This window comes from Apteryx mantelli, chromosome 6 (assembly GCF_036417845.1).
Source record: "Apteryx mantelli isolate bAptMan1 chromosome 6, bAptMan1.hap1, whole genome shotgun sequence".
In the NCBI taxonomy this organism is placed as follows: Eukaryota; Metazoa; Chordata; class Aves; order Apterygiformes; family Apterygidae; genus Apteryx; species Apteryx mantelli.
The window spans coordinates 38,776,973-38,794,199 of record NC_089983.1 but is presented as its reverse complement, the minus strand read 5'-3'; the positions used below and the strand labels follow the sequence as shown (position 1 = coordinate 38,794,199).

General features: G+C 38.7%; 1 protein-coding gene across 3 annotated transcripts in view; it reads left to right on the top strand.

Annotated features, from left to right (window-relative positions):
* The window catches only part of MYLK (myosin light chain kinase), a 231,318-nt gene that overhangs the window by 166,143 nt on the left and 47,948 nt on the right, over positions 1-17,227 (top strand). For all 3 annotated transcript variants that reach the window (XM_013960570.2, XM_013960571.2, XM_013960573.2), the window contains exons 20-22: positions 2,081-2,167; positions 14,448-14,498; positions 16,160-16,287. In XM_013960570.2, coding sequence (XP_013816024.2) covers positions 2,081-2,167; positions 14,448-14,498; positions 16,160-16,287 — 266 coding nt within the window. The remainder of the gene's footprint in view (positions 1-2,080; positions 2,168-14,447; positions 14,499-16,159; positions 16,288-17,227) is intronic.

The following is a 17,227-nucleotide window of genomic DNA, read 5'->3' as shown; positions in this document are numbered from 1 at the left end:
GCTCTCGCTGCTTTGTCGTATAATTCAAGCTCCTGCTGTCCACTGTATTTCTATAATGATACCACCCCTGTATACCACTGTCTTAGAAGTCTGGTATGAATAATTTGCTAACTAAGGTACCAGTTCTCAACTCCAGTGATGCTGATGACACTGTACTCACATGCCAGATAGTCTTGGTCTTAGGCAAATATTTTGTCATGGGGTTGAGAGCACAGACTTTTAAAAATGCCATGGAATTTAAGCCCAACTAATTAAATGTGATTCTGATCAGCTCACCTTCAGGTGAACAGCTCATTCTTGAATACTCTACTTTGCATTGCAACTAAAAGAACACAAAACTAAAAAAGAAATGCAATACCTACCATAATATAAATCTTGGGTGGTAATTTAAAGTAATAATGAGAATTTACCAGCACTGAAGTTCAGAAAAGACTATCTAGAGGCTTTAAACAGAATCTAAATCATGTAACACCTTCAGTACCACAGAAGCAGAAGGATAAAGGAGCTGGTCATTAAGAGCTTAGCACTCAGTAGTTCTCCGAAGCTATCCTAGCATCTTTTAAATGTTTCCGTCATCTTCATATTTTTTCCTTTTCTTTGTCCTCTGATTGCCCTCAAGTAGTTGCCTTCTTTCATGAAGTCTCCTTCAGCATTATTGTTTCCCACTCTAAATTTCTTGCTGGCAATGTATGATCTGGGAGACTGGATGTAGTCTTTGGTTTGCAAAGCCTTGATCATGGGAAGCTGTCAGCTCATGACATATTCGTTACTTGATGACAGAGATGGTGTCCAACCAGCTGTCTGCCTCGCACTGGCAGTGGCATCCATGGTGTTAGGAGCTAACTGCTCACATAATATTGGACACCAGAGTGACCATATTCCTACCTCGATACTGGCCAACTCATCTGTCCTTTCTGTTCCCTACTGGCATGCTGCTTTGCATGACAGAGAAGAGGTTTTGAGGAATGGCACCAGAGCAAACCCCAGGTACTAGGAGGGATGCTGCTGGATATCCCGTATCCATGATTGGCAGACAGGACAGCTGTTACTTTTAAATTAGAATTATGATCTAAAACAACAGTAAAAATTGCTCCTTTCTACTCAGTCTGCAGTCAGCATCCTAGATGCTGATTTTTAGACTAAAAAAATAACCTTAAGTTTCATTACGTTCCTTTTGGCCCCATGGACTAAAATCAGCTCAGAGGAACATTTGACTTGATGGTTTATTAGCTCAGGGACAAATCTGTAGAATCTAAGTGTCTGAATTTAGGCCTAGCAGACTTCTGCTCTGAATTGCTTGCTAGAAATTTCTGTTTTTCTCTGTTAATTTTACAGGAAATTTAGAAAGACCAACTTCCATGCTCTGGCACCTACAGATTACCTGGGTAATCTGGCTGAAAAAAGGTTGCATCTCCTAGCTATATGTGTCTGTATCTTTTGGGTACACGTGGAAGAGAGCCTGTATTGACTCTTGGATGTCAATGCTGAGTATTGCTGGATATGAACTGTATAATCTTGAGAATGCTGAAATGCATCAAACTTGAGTCCTGTGGTGCCACTTTTGCCATCCTCCTTAGGAACTGAACCAATCTTCTTGAAAAGACTTAAACATACAGAGGAAATACTACTTTTCAAAGAATGTTCATCTATATAGATCACAGAGACAATAGACTAGAAAATGATATAGCAAAAGATTATTTTGGATGAAATGGTGCTTCAAAGATGCCTTTGCTTCCCTCTTCCCATGTCCTGTCTAAAGCAGCTGTGTGCACATTGTACTTAGTTCTCTTCAGTTAAATAGGCCCATCAGCCTTGGTGGTGTCTCCTTTCTGTTTGCTTTCTCAGGTTTTCAGTGCAGCTGCTTCTGCAGAGTGCTTCCCTCTCTCTGTTCCCTCTTCCTTTTGGAATATGACATTCTCCAGCAATTCTGTGCAGGAAATCTTGTTTAAAACCCTAACAGCCAACAGGTTCCTCTAACTTTGCAGAAAGATCCAGAACAAATTGAGGTTAACAGACAGTACTTTCATTCTTAATTTTTAAATTAATGTGTATTTTATAATCATTTTTGTTTTGATTGCAGATGCCTCATCCACAAAGACCTCAAAGCCTGCTGAGAAGAAAACCAAGAAGCCTAAGAGCACACTTCCCCCTGTGCTGTCAACAGAGAGTAAGTGACAGTGATTTTAATTGCTTCCTTTTCAGTGGAAACAAAAGAGTGCTTTGGGATTCTGTGGTCATTGCCTTCTGTTTGTAGGCATAGTATTGGAAGCTTGTGCTGTTTCTTTAACCCTTACGCATAGGTCATGCGAAATAAGAGTTTTTGCCTTGTAGGGAATGGAAGTGAGAGGTGAAACTGTGAGTTCAGACCTAGCCCACTCACTTCTCAGTTTCCCATAATAATGCAATAAACTTATGACACGTATTTCTTTTCAGCTGCCTCCTCAAAAGAGTGCAGAAATTCTCGAGTCATTTGTTTCAGATCAGGCTGTGTCCTTGCAGACAATAGACTGTCCTACCATTGATAGGCAAGGTGTTTTGACTGAATTGTCTCCTGTAACATAATCCATCCTGTTCTTTTTCTGTGAACGTGGGAAGTGGTTTTATGAGTTTTGCATTCTTTATTTCAACCCTAAATACTCTGCTTGCTTTTAATGCTACTTAAAATAACAAATCAGCCATAAAATCCAATGTTTTTTGCTACTCTGCATACATGCATTTGATTAAGAGGAAACTTTAAATGGTAAAGTCAGCATAATAACATTACTACTTAGAAATTCGCAATGCTGCTACTACTTTAGAAACAGAATGTCCACAGGGTGCAAATGTCTCTTTGAAATGAAACACTGGAGCTTGAAAGTTGTCTACCTAGGCTGTCTACCATGTGAGTTTCTAAAAAAGGAGTAAAGACATAGTTCTAATAGAAACTATTTTCTATGTAATATTTTCTCCAACTGTTTCAAAATAATTAGAAACAAGCTACTATCTGATTCTCCAGCATGGAATAGTTTTGGCTTTTTTTAGATGGACTCAGTGCAGTTTTGTACTTATTAATGATCACAGGTAATATTTGTGCTTCTGGAGTTGTTGACTTATGTAGAGCTGTTATGAGTGTGTGCCCCCAGGCTGTTCTGTCATGATATGCTCTATTTCTGAAAGTTTTGGAAATGTTATCTCTTCTCCATTACTTATTTTTTTGATTTAAAGATGACATTTGACTTGGGCTGCAGGTATTCCTGAGTTGCTGGCTGAGCATTAGAACTTCTCCCTCCTGCCAGTCGTTTGGGAGTGTGGGAAGGGTCACACCAACATGCTCGACCTCTGCACCTGTGCTTCAAAAACTGTGAATAATAGGAATTGAGAAGAACAAGCATTTGTTCTTGAACATCAATAGAAAATAAAGTTTTAAAGCTATTTAAAGCACCACAGGCTAGTGTTTTAAATAGTGTTTTCTATGCACACAAACACACACATTTCCTCTCAGCCTCCCAGCCATGTTATCAGTTGCAGCATTCCCAGGAGAATGTGTTAGTGGGAATCAAGTCTAAATATGTGGAGATGCTGATCCACATCCTATTGTAATCATTGTTTGTCTTGCTGTGGATTTTAGTAGAAACTGGATATGAGCAGTAAAACAGAAGCTAGCAACTCTGACTTCAGAAATGAAAAGAAAGTTGAAACAATGATGGCTGGTTTTCTTAAGTTTGCTCCATGACATATTATATCAGTGTTTAAAGTTCTTAAGCTTCTCATAAGGTCTTTTTTCAAAATACCTGTAAAACATCTTTCCTGTTGCCCTGAAAGTATCATCAAGGCAACCAGACAGAACATTAGGGAGCTGGGCTTTGGAAGAGCTTTTGAAAAACTTTGGAGGGTATATGTTTAATTTTAAAGGGATTTGTCCATAGAGATTCCACAGGCAGATTTTAACATCTCAGCCTCAGTCTCTGGAGGGCTGTAGGTATTTATCTGCCTGAAATGGGTGTTACATTTGTGTGCTTGTCAGTGGCAAACCGTACAAAACTGATCCAGTACTCTTCACGGTTTCAATATAAACTGAAATCCCTTTCAGATGTAGAGAATTTAAAGTTCCTTACCTGAAAGAGAACAGCCTTAACAAGTCAAATATTTGTCCATCTTTACTGTATCATTTCTCTCCAAAAGGAGGTTAATAAAAATGCCTGCAAGGTAAGATTCCCCAGTCTAATAAGGAGTTAAGTTTGTCCTCTGATCTCTTCTAGTCTTTGTTGCCACATCGACTCGGCAGCACTCATAACGGCAGGTAGAGTATAAGAAATGATAAGGAAGAAGTAGAGAACAAAACAAACCTAACAATCCCACTGCATAAATTCTGAATTTTGAATAGTTAATGCAGGTCTGACCCTTCCACCCCAGCTTCTCTGAATGGATATTGGAGAACTAAAGAAATTACACAGGAGACATTAAATAGACTAGGAATCTTTGGTTTGAAAAGAGGTAACCGAAGAAAGATAAGATAAAATCTATAAAACGATGAACAGCATTGATATTTAATGCTGAGCGTGGCTGAGCTTGGAAATGAGCATGAAATCCCACTAGTTTTGAATACAGAAACAACATGCCATTAATGTGGGCTACAGTTCTTTCCATCACAAACTTGTCAGCGGCTTTTTATTTACCCCTCCTGGCCTGATAGGATTCAATTCTGTTAAGTCACAACAGTATGTGCTATATATTCTCTGTCATCTTTAGAAATACCCCTTCTCAGAAAAAATTTCCATATTGTTCATTGTCTGGAAGAAGGTGCAAGTCAACTTTCATGGTTAGCAGCTACACCAACTTTTTTTCCCTTCAGATAAATTATAAGTGATCCCAAGATTTTTGCCCTAATAGGAACCTTCAGGAAATCTGATGAAAAATAATTAACTTTTAGTGCCTGAAAGCAAAGATCAACACATTTCTTGTTGAGAAGCAGAATGAATGTTGGTATGTTAATCCACAGAATTTGTCTCACTGTGAGAAAAGTTGCTGCCTCAGGTCATTTGACTGGTTGTTCTGACGATTTTATTCTATTATTTGAGGTTTAGCTTTTGCAAGCTACTGAAATCCACTAGTAAGCTAAATTTTCCCAGCATGAGCTCTTTTGAAATGATACTAGACTCTCATTTAGAATAAGAAGTTATTCTGAGGAAAATATCTGTGAAAGCAGCTTTGTGGCACTGAGTGTTTAGCAATATCTCTGAATAGCTCCTTTTCAAGCACGCTATGTTTACATGCAGAGAGACTGCTCCCATGCTAGCAAATTAGGAAAATTAGGCTGTATTTCTTTTTGCTCATAATTAATATTCTGTAACCAGAATTTAGTAGTAATTATGACTCTATAGAATGCAACTCTGTAATGCTAAATAGAATAAATAATAATGTTTGTGAGAGAAACAAACAGATTCAGCTTTGAATCTGAAGAAATCAGTTGTGAGAAAGAAGGGGGAAGGACATATTTTTTTTACTTTCAGAATTGATTCATTCTTTACTGGCTTATGTTTCTCTTCTAGGTGGATATAAAATGCTACTGGATTAGAATAATAAAGTGTTATGTTTCCTCTGCACAGATATAAAAGATTAGAAGAGGCAGTGGAAAATTGGAACCTTTCATTATTTATCATGCTGTATACTCCCCGCTATGGCAGGACAATCAGTGAATAATATAAGGGTCTCCCAGTTTGACATAACCTTGCAGCAGAAGCAGTGAATTAAAAATTCTTAGCACTTAATCATCTTCCTATGGAGCTTTGAAAGCATCTGATGTAAAGGGATTTGGGCACCCAATCCCCATTAAAATTAGAAGTTCATTCAAATTAAGCATAAAGGGAATTGGGTGTTTAAATTGCCATGACTACTTCAGTGCTTATTATATAAATGTGTTTTGCCCAACAGATTGTGGAAAAATGAAGGTGCAGCTTGAAATTTTTTAAGAGTAAATGATGATTTCATGGTATATAAATAAGTATTCTCTTTTATGAAAAAATCTTCTACTACTCAATGCTTCCTAAGATTTTGTCCCTTTAATGTGTCTTAAGCTGAGGATCAAAATAACAGCAAAACATAGCCTGAGCAGTTTGCCCAAGATCAGGCACATTCAGTTGCTGTTCTAGAAGCCAACTTTTTTGATTCTCAGTCTTGTGATTAGCTTACTCTGCATACCATGCCCTGAAACACAATACTTTTTTTTAACTGACATACCCCAAATTTGCATAAAACATACAGATTTTCCCAAGGCCAGATTTCTTTTCCAAAGATTTGAAGTATTTTTCAAGACTTAGAGGGGGAAAAGGCATCTTACAACAGTTAGAGGCTATCTCTTAAACTTCACCAGGGCTGAGCAGTGCAACATAACTTTACTATAGTAGGAAGAAACTGTATCCCAATCGTTGCTTCTTAGGAAAGAATTGGCTTTAATGTGTTAGAAATTAAACCTCCTAAATCTAAGCATTGAATCAAAGTGTTTGGAAAGAAATGCCCGCTGTTTTTCACAGAGCTAATTCACAGCCCTACTTCCAGTAAATATTAAGAAATGGCAACTATCACCTGTCATAATCAGTGGTGTAAAAACCTACCAGGATATCCTGGATTACTTCATCTCAGCAATATGCTTGTTAAACCCACTGTTCTCATACCCATAAATTAATACCTGGTAGTTAAACCTCATGCATCGAAGGGATGATCCAGCACAGGGTTTAACTGCACAAATTCAAGTTTTTCTACTCAGTTAAAAATAAAGTTATTTCAAAGAAAATAACTTCCTCCACACACCCAAGTAAAAGAGCCCAAAATACGTTATTTAGCAGTATTTGATATCTTGCTGATATAAGTCTTTTATATCTGCTACTATATAAAATCTGTTTGATTTCATGTCAAACACATTTTTGGCTGAGTAACGACGCATTCTCTTGCTGACTGTTGTTAATAAAATGTCGCCACTGACACTGTCCAGATCAAATCTTCTGGGAGGCTGAAGCGTTATCTTCCCAGATCTGACTTCTCAACGTTGTTGGTACTTGACCATAACGCTGAGCAGCAGCATCTTTGCAACAGCATGTCGTACGTGTAAATGTGTCAGACAGGACTCCTTATATATCCATATTCATATGGCGGGGGGGAGGTCAAAGCATTTTAATTACCATGGAGAAGTTATCAGTCAGCAGCCAAGTGATTAGCACACAGTGCTGTCATTTGTTCTTCAATAAACAGCCTTGTTTATTGAATCCAGGTCTGCTGGCACCATTTTAAGAAAATGTCGCAGTAAAAAGCTAAACTTGATGTGTCTGACTTAGATAATATGTAATTAAATCACTAAACACTTCATATTTTTGTAGTTTTCCATTCTAGGAACTATCAATATAATATTAAACATGGCACTGATGAATATAAAATGCTTCAAAATCTTCGTCACGTCAGATTTTTTTCTCCTCAGTATAAAACTTGCCACTTTCTAAGGGAAGAAGTAACTAATCAGGTCAGAGATATTCTCTTAATTGCACAAATAAGACAGTGCTGTGTAGCTGCACCCACTGTCAGGAAATCAGGGCAGCAGCGATCTGGTGACTGCTGCTGCTGTCCTCTCTTCTCTCTGGGATAGTTTGAGATGCTTTTAAGGGTCAACAAGGCTATTCAAAACAGTTCTCTCAGGCCTGTCACTTTCCCAGGAGGTCCATACCTCTCCGCTGCTTGAATGCTCCAAGAAGAACTGAGCTGTTGTCTGTACCGTGGGTGCACAGTATCTAGATCTCTGCTTAATGTGTTGGAACAATACCAATTTCATTGCCAGGGAAGTCATTGACCAAACTTTCTCAAAGAGAAAAAAAATCTCTCTTTTTTTCTTAAGTGAAGGTGAAACCTCCTTTTTTAGTGTATGAAAATAAACTTACTCTGAGCTGTTTTTAAGATGTAGGTATGATTTTTCTGGAACTCTGAATAATTAGAGGCGATGACTGCACACCTCAGGACTGGTGTCTGAGGGTGAATAACTGTGGCACGGAGCCTAACAAACAAACTAGCTGAAGTGAAAAGGTAGTGTAAGATTTAACTTGGTGACTGAAGTTGGTTGCCTCCAGAGACGAAAAGAGAATCCAGTCACTGTATGTATATATAAAGCAAAGAAGAAACACTGATGTGTTGTGTAAATCACTTCTCCTTGGGGCTCAGTGCAGCACCATTTAGCTAATGCCAGGTATGCATTTTGAATCTCTGCCAGGTTACTTTACAGCTTACACCAAACTGACGCTTTCTGAGTTAACATTGGCACAAAACAGTATTTTCCATGTGTTTTTCATACAATCCATCCTGCCTAGCTGTATGTTGACAGAAGAAAAGAGAGATGTTTATTGACTGTCGCACGCAGAAAAAGATGAGCGTAGTTTTTGCAGGATGGCCTTGAACTGAAGAGGCACCATGCACCATTAATTCCCAGTTAAGTCATTGATTAGAAATTGCTGATCTCTGGCATGTAATAGAAACATTGACTAAAGTTTCTTTTTTTATAAAATGGGAGCCTACATCTGTGTGCTTGAATAATGTACAAAAGCACTGAACACCTAGCTTTTTCCACTGAAATCACTTGAAGTTGCTGAAAGTCTAAACAAACTGACAGTCAGCCCTCTCTTTCCTACTTAATAGACTGGGCAGCAGGCTCGTAACCTGATTTAGGCTGCTGTTCCTAAATGCATGAGCACAGCATCTTAGTGTCTAATTCTAGCTGTCCTTGCAGGACCTGAGAAATACAAGAATCAAATCTACATTTAGAAAGCTAGCGCTGTTGTCTTGCTCCCACGAGAGCTTGTAGTGGAAGTCGTACAACTTGAGTTGTTCCTAAGCTCTGAGAGTCTGCATTTCTATTTGATGCTGGATCTCTTCTGTGCTTCTCAGATTTGCTTTAACTGCAGAAATTGCTCAAGCACTGCACTGCCAAACTGCTGTGGAATTGTTTCTTCATCGAGCTGAGCTCTTTTAAAAAACTGAGTTACTTTCAGTGTCCTATTTTGCATTATTGAAGCTGCGAGTGTGTTAATATGTGCTAGCTCTCTCTTGACTGGGAATGCAAGAGTGATTTTTTTGGAGGAGGGAGAGGAGGAAGCTGGATTTTTTTAAATTAGAGGGCAATCTCTGAATGATTTAGAAGCTAAATATGGGATGTTGCAACAAACTGTCAGTTGTTTCTAATGAACAAATAAAAGCTATTAAAATTGTGCTGAAACACACAAACAACTGACGTATATGGCATTTAGTTGTCTAATTTCCACATCTTATCAAATTTAAGTCAGAGTTCTTTTCTATTTTATTGTATTTAGATAAAAAACAGTTACTTGGAAAGGATATGAGGAATTTGCTCCTTGAGAAGCAATAGAGTGGAACTATTTAAACTTTCAAACCGTGATGAAGTCTCAGGCTATTGGTGCTGGTACATTGTCACTGTCATTTTCTGTATAGCGATTAGCATAGGTTTCTGAATGTAGGAATAAACTGGTAAGTGATGATGTGTCATCTTTTACTATAATCTTACGCATCATCTTTCTTTTGTTTCAGCTTGTCTGTGCTGAGTGATACCTGTGATAAACTTGGGTGCCACAAAGGAGGCCTGTGATAGAGGCAAGGATAGAACTGAGTTAGTCACAGCCTTAACTGTGAGGCCAAGCGTTTTTTCTCTTCCATAGTTCTAGGTCTCAGTCAATCCGTGCTTTCTAAGCAGTGAGTAGTGAAGCTTTACAGACAGCGGTCACCTTTGATACCAAAACCTGATATTCCCAGGATCAGACAGAGGTTACCTTGTGATGCATTTACATGCAGGAGACAGGTTACTCACAGTGTCACATCCCACAGGTCTGAGGTACTCAGGTGAGATGGAGAAGATACAGGTTCAGGTCCATAATGTGAATCTGATAGAGCAGAGACTTGAACCTGAGTTTTCCATCTCCTGTATGAGTATTCTTGTTACTGTGGTATCTACCATATTATAGATATGACTTCTTTTTCAGTTTCTCATAAAGGAAACTCTGAAAATCTTGATTTAGTTCCTCTCAGAAGATAATATCTTGAAAAGTTTTGCATGATGGGAAAATGTTTTCCAATGTGGCTAGAGTATCAGAGTATGACATTAGCCCTTCTCCTACCCTGAGCTAAAATGAGACTATTCCAGAAGCAGACCTTGCTCCCTGTGTTTGAAGGAGTTGGGGATTCATTGTATTTGTTTACCAGGTGCTGAAATCCATCACGATACTATAGACGACAAGCACATAACTTTAGGCGTGTGTTTCAAGGAAGATGGTGGGAAGGATGGACTGGCTGGAAACGCTCTCTGGAGTAATGATGTTTTTTCAGACTGTAACAGATTTTTACTTCATGCTTTATGAAAGCAAGTTGTGCGGAGAGTCATTTCAGGGGAGGCCTATGCCTATTTTTAGTAAAATTCCAAAAAAGGGAAACAAAAAAGAAAGACGGAGGCTTCTGAACATATCTGCTCCCATGAATTCGACATCAGGGCAAGGCAAACGGCCCAACCGAATGTTCCACGGCTATCAGCCTGTATGGGATCTTTCCCTTTTAGTGTACATCTCCCCAGGCACGAGCTCTCTAAGAGGCAAACCTGCCTATAAAGTTATGTAAATACCAGCCTTGTAATGTTTACATTGTGTCGTTTCTAGGAGGCAGATTCATTTAAGGAGGGAATATTATGCCCTTTTTCTTCCAGGCCGGTTTTTAGCTTCAGCTTCTTTCAATGTAAATATCAAAAGAGAGACAAACTGTCTTTTAAGAAAAAAGAAAAAAAACAGCAGAAGCAGACTTGAACTAACATTTCCAAGAGGCTGAAATATTTTGATGAAAACAATCATTTGACCTTGTCAACTTTGGTTAATCTTATTAGATTTCTTTCACTAACTGTCTACAGCGGCTTTTGAGCAAAAGTTGCTTTTCAAAAAGATGCATGAGTTGAGCTGAAATTTTTTAAGGAAAGTCCATGGACAGTGGAGTGTACTCCATTAGCCAAAGAAGTCAGGTTCATGGACACAGAGGCATACTTTTGCACTCATTCCCTTCCACACTGTCCTTGCCCTTCATTTCTGCTCCGGGCTATTTGTATCAGCCAGACCTTGTAGCAGCCCTGTGCAGTCTGCATGGTTTGATGAAATCCAGTGACAGTCTGCATAGCCTCAGATAAGTGAATGCAATGTCCTGGTGGGTGAAAATAAAAAAATTAAACAAAAAACTCGTATTTACATATAAAAAGCAGTACCCCAGCTGAATGAGATGATGGGTTCATGTTCTTTGCCTCACTGCAGTGGAAATACTCATGATGTGAGAGTCCTTTAAACTGTCTAAGCATGGCCCTTAGCCCTCCCAGGGATAAGAAGGATGCTGCATTTATTTCACTTAGAGTGTAAATATAGTCCATGGTGGTTCATTATACCTCCTAGCCTATATATAAATATTGTTCTTTAACAGTGATGAATTGAACATCACTGACTGTAGTTGTGAATGAACAAATTTTGTGATTGGGGTCCCTTCTCTGATGAACTAGGAGTGGCTGATAAGAGGCAGAGAGAAGCGAAAGAGGGAGGTATTTGAGTATATAGATATGTGTTCTGTGTATGTTTTGTGAAAAGGCTGATATTCAGAATGATATTGTCAGGAAAAAAATGCCACCTTGCCTGTTAACTGAGATATTGCAGCAAATGTACAACATCAGCCAAGAGGTGATAGCTGAGTGTAAATCATGCTTGATTAAGGAATTTTGGTTTTCCTCCCATTTGTCTGTAGTATCTTTAGTCCAAGATGGCATTTCACAAATGGTGCTTTTTCATCATCACTGGTGTTCCTTGTTGTTCATATCAGGCTTAACAGGGCATGGAGGTAATAAGATTCATGTCACTGTTTTAGATATTAAAAGTATTAAAAGCCATTATAGCTCTGAGGATACCCAACAGTAATTTCATTCTCAGTTTAGAGAAAAGGAGAGAATCTGGTGTCAAGTACAGCAGAAAAAAAATTAATCTACCTATTATTAAATCGTACAGCTGTGTTAGTTTGCATGGGATTATGCAGCTAACGGATTATTTCCATTAATTGAGGTGTTTGCCAGCAGATGATAGGCCAGATTCAGCAGCCCTTATGAACTAGCACCTGATCACATAAGCAGTTTCATCCACGTAGCTGTGACTACAGAAATAAATGAGAGTTTCAGCTCAGGGCTTGATCATACAGCGATAAAGAGCAGAGATGCTTTACAAATACCGCTTTTTGCTTTTCTTCATACAGCTCGGGGAGGAGAAGAGGAGCTGGAAATATATTTGCTATCACTTATTACAGCAGCCAGGGTACACGATAGTCTGCTGGTGGCCCAAGAAGTAATGGGTCCCTTTAATGAATAGTGGTGCTCTTTAAAAGCACCCATTTAACAAGACTAAGCCAACAAAGAAGACATAGCAATGCAGACATGTATCTTATGCCTTGGTGGTCCGGTTATACTAGGATAAACACCTCACAAGTACTAATCTAAACCTATAACTAGTTTTGTTGAGCTTGCAGTCTTTGAAGAAGGGCTTTCTTGGGAGATATCCAGCTCTTCTTTTTTTGACTCAGCTTTAAGTACTGCAAGAATAACCTGCCTCTCCATTATTTATTTCTGGTTCCAACAAAATCAATAAATACAGAGCATGTGAAAGCTAAGCATACTTTGAGAGAAAATTGCTATAAAGTAGAACTGTTTATGAAAAGAAGGCGACAACAGCTTCTGTATTCAATGCATATGAAATATTCCTCAAAATGAACTGAATAAACACTGATGTGGACAGCTAAACCATTATTTATTTATATTTATTAAGCCATTTGCTGTTTTAACAGCCTACAGCACATCAGTTGCTATTAGTTGCTATCTCCAGCGTCCCTAAAACTTGAAATCAGAGTCTTTGCAATTATGTATTGCTTGAGCCCATGGTGGGCTCCCATCTCCGATTGGTCCTCGTTCCTGGGGGATCAGGTGACGTGTTCACTGGGCACATTCACAGCTTGCAGTTTGCTATCAGCAAGCAGATTTGAAGGCTCAGAGCAAGGGAGGCATGGCAGTGCTTGTTATGTCTTCCAGAGCTTTAAAGAAAAGCGGTTCTATAAACACAGAGGCCAGCACTTGGTGGTACAAAATGTGCAGGATCTTATTGAAAGGGAGGTTAAAAAAACCCGGCTCACTTTATTGTGTTTAATTTATTTGCTGCTCACTGCTTTGAAATATTTTAAGTAAACAGTGAACCAAATAATTCAAACTTAGTTATGGCTATCACTAGGCACCTAAGTAGATGCTGCCAGATACTGAAAAGCACTTAGCAGATCCTGCCTCCATCAGAGGCAGCAGCATCTTAAAAGCCATACTGCTTCAATCAAGTTACCTATTTGAGCATCAGAAAATAAGAAATGGCCTTTTAGACCAGAGGGCATCCTCTGACAAGGACGCTTAGGATAGCGGATAAAAAGAGAGTGCTCTAAAAGGAATGAGCCCCCGCTTCTGGAATTCGGGGGGTTGAAGGCATCCAGACTGTTACGTTAATGGCCACCACTAGACTACCTCCTATGAATTTGTCCTTTTGAGCCTGTTTATGCTTTTGGCCTGCAAAACATTCCTTCTCTATGAACCCTAACTTAAGCATGTGCTATATTTAAAAATACTTCTTTGGTTTCTTTTACGCCTGCTACCTGGTAATTTAATGGGACGGCCCCTAGTTCTTGTTTTCTGAGAAATAGTGGATAGTCACCTTCTACCTACCTTCTCTACTGTCCTTCTACTTAACCGTTCACAATTTTGTAGAATGTTGTCTTGATCACATTAAGTGCCCAGGTTTCAAATTCTAGCCCATGTTTTTTGATGGCAACACATTGCGAATAAACATTTGTGAATAAACCAAATGTTGCCCTTGCCTAGAGAAAATGAGGTGATAAGGGGGTGATAACAGTATTTACTGCCTGCATATGTCTGTTTCTTTGTTAGTTCACAAGTGTCATAAGAAGTAGGACATGGTGTTTACTACCTTGTTTTAATTGAGCTCATTTAGTTGAGCATGATTTTTTTAAACCCTGAGCAGAAATTCAGTATGAGATGGATCTCAGCCCAGCGTTTTCATCCCAGTTAAGCTGCTAAAAGGAACTGAGTATGACAGAGTACAGGAGACACGTAGCAGATTTCATTGGCTCTTTTGAAAGTTCCAGTTTCAGCTGTGAATATTCTGAGGATCACCCAGGATAATAAATGTGATTTTTAATTCTTGAGTTGTTTAAGTTAATTTACATTAATTCTTAAGTTGCCAAAATATAATAGGTTTTGAATTGCCAACAGAGCATCACTATGAATGTGAACGTCTTTGCAGTTAATCTGATACCTTCCAAAACTCACCTGTGAATTAACTTTTTTTTTAAAACTTTTTTTTTTAAACTAGGTGAAGCAACAGTGAAGAAGAAACCAGCTCCAAAGACTCCTCCAAAAGCAGGTAATTAGTTGCATATATCATACTGTATTAATAAAAAATAAACCAGTACAGTTTTAAAAAACAGGCAACACATTTATAAGCACAGCTGTTTACCTGCTAAGTTTGTTGTGCGTATGTGATTAAATGGTGGTTGTGATGTTCTATGAGGAGAAAACTGGAAGGCAGAGTCCATTTCTCAAATTTGCTCTTGAGGTTACATTTGTATACAATTTAAATTATGAGCACGCAAAGAAGTTACTAACAATAAACTAAAGCAAGATCTTATGGCGTGTCAGCAGTAGTGCTGGAACTCCGGCCCCTTTAGTATATCCACAACATAGCCCTCAGGGAAAGAGATTTTTTCATTTATCACGTAATGCCACGTCCGCATGGGTAGCTACCACAGAGAAGTTGATAGATTCTACATTTCCTCTTAACTGGTCTTGTGCTAACTTGCTCAGGTGTTTGCCTTCTCCTAGGCAAAGCTATCTATATTTAATGTTAAGCAGGATGTTCCATTACAGCAGTCTGCTTTCGGTGCCTTGAAACTTTGTCAGACTTTTTAGCTGTTCACACAGTTTTCTCTGCCAGATGTGTGCTTCTTTCTAATTTCTTTCAGATATTTTCAAAACAAAAAATAAACTTCTCTAAGAACATGTCTAGGGAAAAACACTTTGTTTTACTTATTTTGAAAAGAAAGCACTTTCTTGGATGCCCAGTAGCCCAGTGCTTTGGACAGGAACCTTACATTTGGTGAAGTTATTCTAGTGTTAGGGAAGGCCTTTTACTGTTTCAGTCAAAATGTCCTCAAAGCTGCCTCCAAAAAAATACCATTTATTGTGCTGTTCCTGTAAAACAACTGAACATGTTTCACCCTGGAGCTGTCAGGGCTGTGATATTTCTGGCATCTATCCCTAAGAGCTGCCAGGAGTCTGTCACGCTCAGCACCACAACTGAGAGTCAGGAAATAGCACTAGAAGCGAAAGAGAGGTCCTGCCATCTATTGTTACCCCGACAGTGAGAAGGAAGAGCAGAAATAACTGATTCAGACATTGAGGAATATGAATAGGACTGCAAGATTTAAAAGAAGCCCTGCAGTACAGAAACCGAAGGATCATCATTGCTCACAGGAAAATTCAGTGTGGTGGGGAAAGAAGCTGATTTCCCTCCTTGCCTCTCTAACTGAGGTCTCAGATGATGGTCACCTGGCTACTGAAATGAGGATGTTCAAAGTTGGCTGTTGAGCCTTAGATTTTCTGCATGCTGTTGATGGCATTTGGGAGCAGGTGTGCAGACACCCTGAGCACATGCAGATAGATAGGAAGTTAGCTGGGGCCATTCGTTGAAAACATAAAGTGCTACAAGAATCCTTAGTATTCTGAAAAACTCAGTGCAAAATTTAATATGTTTTATGTTTGGAATTAGTGGTAAGTCTTAACAGTTTTGGCCTTCAGATTTCTGTACGTTAGTCTTGAATGAGCAAACTTTTGATGGGTAGATTGTTTTTCCTTCACTACAACAGGATTAACAAGTGTCCACAGAATTGTTTCATAGCAAGCCATAGATAATTGTCAGTCTTTTTTCAAATACCACTCTGAAACTGTTAAGAGATATATGTGTTTGACTGTTAAGAAAAATAGAAAGTATAGTCACCTAAAGGGAGGTTTTTTTTGTTTTATCAGCTACTCCCCCTCAGATTACTCAGTTCCCAGAAGACAGAAAAGTCCGTGCTGGTGAATCAGTGGAATTGTTTGCCAAGGTGGTAGGAACAGCACCCATAACTTGCACCTGGATGAAATTTCGTAAGCAGGTAAATTGTTTTCTGGTCTGTTTTAACAATCTTAAAAGAACAGAGCTGGAAAGGAACTCCAAAGACGCAACTAGTCTATATTCCTTCCCCAATAACTGGCCATAACTGTGTCATTTCTGCCAGATGTTTTTCTCACCTCTTCTGAAAGCATTCCAACGATGGAGATTTCACAGCCTCCATTGGCATCCTATTGCACTGCTTAACTATACTTAGTGTTAGAATTTTTTTCCTAATGCCAGACCTAAATCTTTCTTGCTACAGTTTAAACCCATTGCTGCCTGTTCTCTCTCCCATGACAAATGACTGGTCCTTTGAGAAGAGCCTTAGACCATGTAATTAAAGGATAGGTGATCTGAAGGATATATTATATGAAAGATATTTATCACAGAAAGCATTTCTCTCCTCCTTCAGAAATAACCTTTTCTTCATTGATGCTTGGTCTAAAGCTATGTCAGAGGGGCAAAAATATGACTTAGGAAGATTGAATGAAATGTCTCACAACACAAATGGCACCATACAAGGCACAGCAGCACTTGTGGTGCTGCGAGTGCCCTCACCACCTGGGTTAAAGTTCCTTTTTCTTGAATTAATTTCCTCAAGTTATATTACGTGTGTCCATAAGGGTAATTTCTGAAGAGAGTTGCTTTAGTGAACAGTTAAAACACTTTAAACCAAACAACCCAATATGGAAGCACAAGCTGGAAGATGAAGTGCCACGTTAGGATAGACAAAAGATAAATATGTACTGTAGCAGCTATTGTGTTTATTTCATTCTGAACTTGTTATGCACTCTATAAAACATAAATAAAAACAGCTCCTCTTAGGAGGAAGTTTAGACTCTAAATCTAGATATGTCAGCATTTAATCACAGGAGTTCAAAACAGTTCACTAATGCAAAGGGTATTCCACATTTCATCTTTGCTATCCCCAAATGACCTCT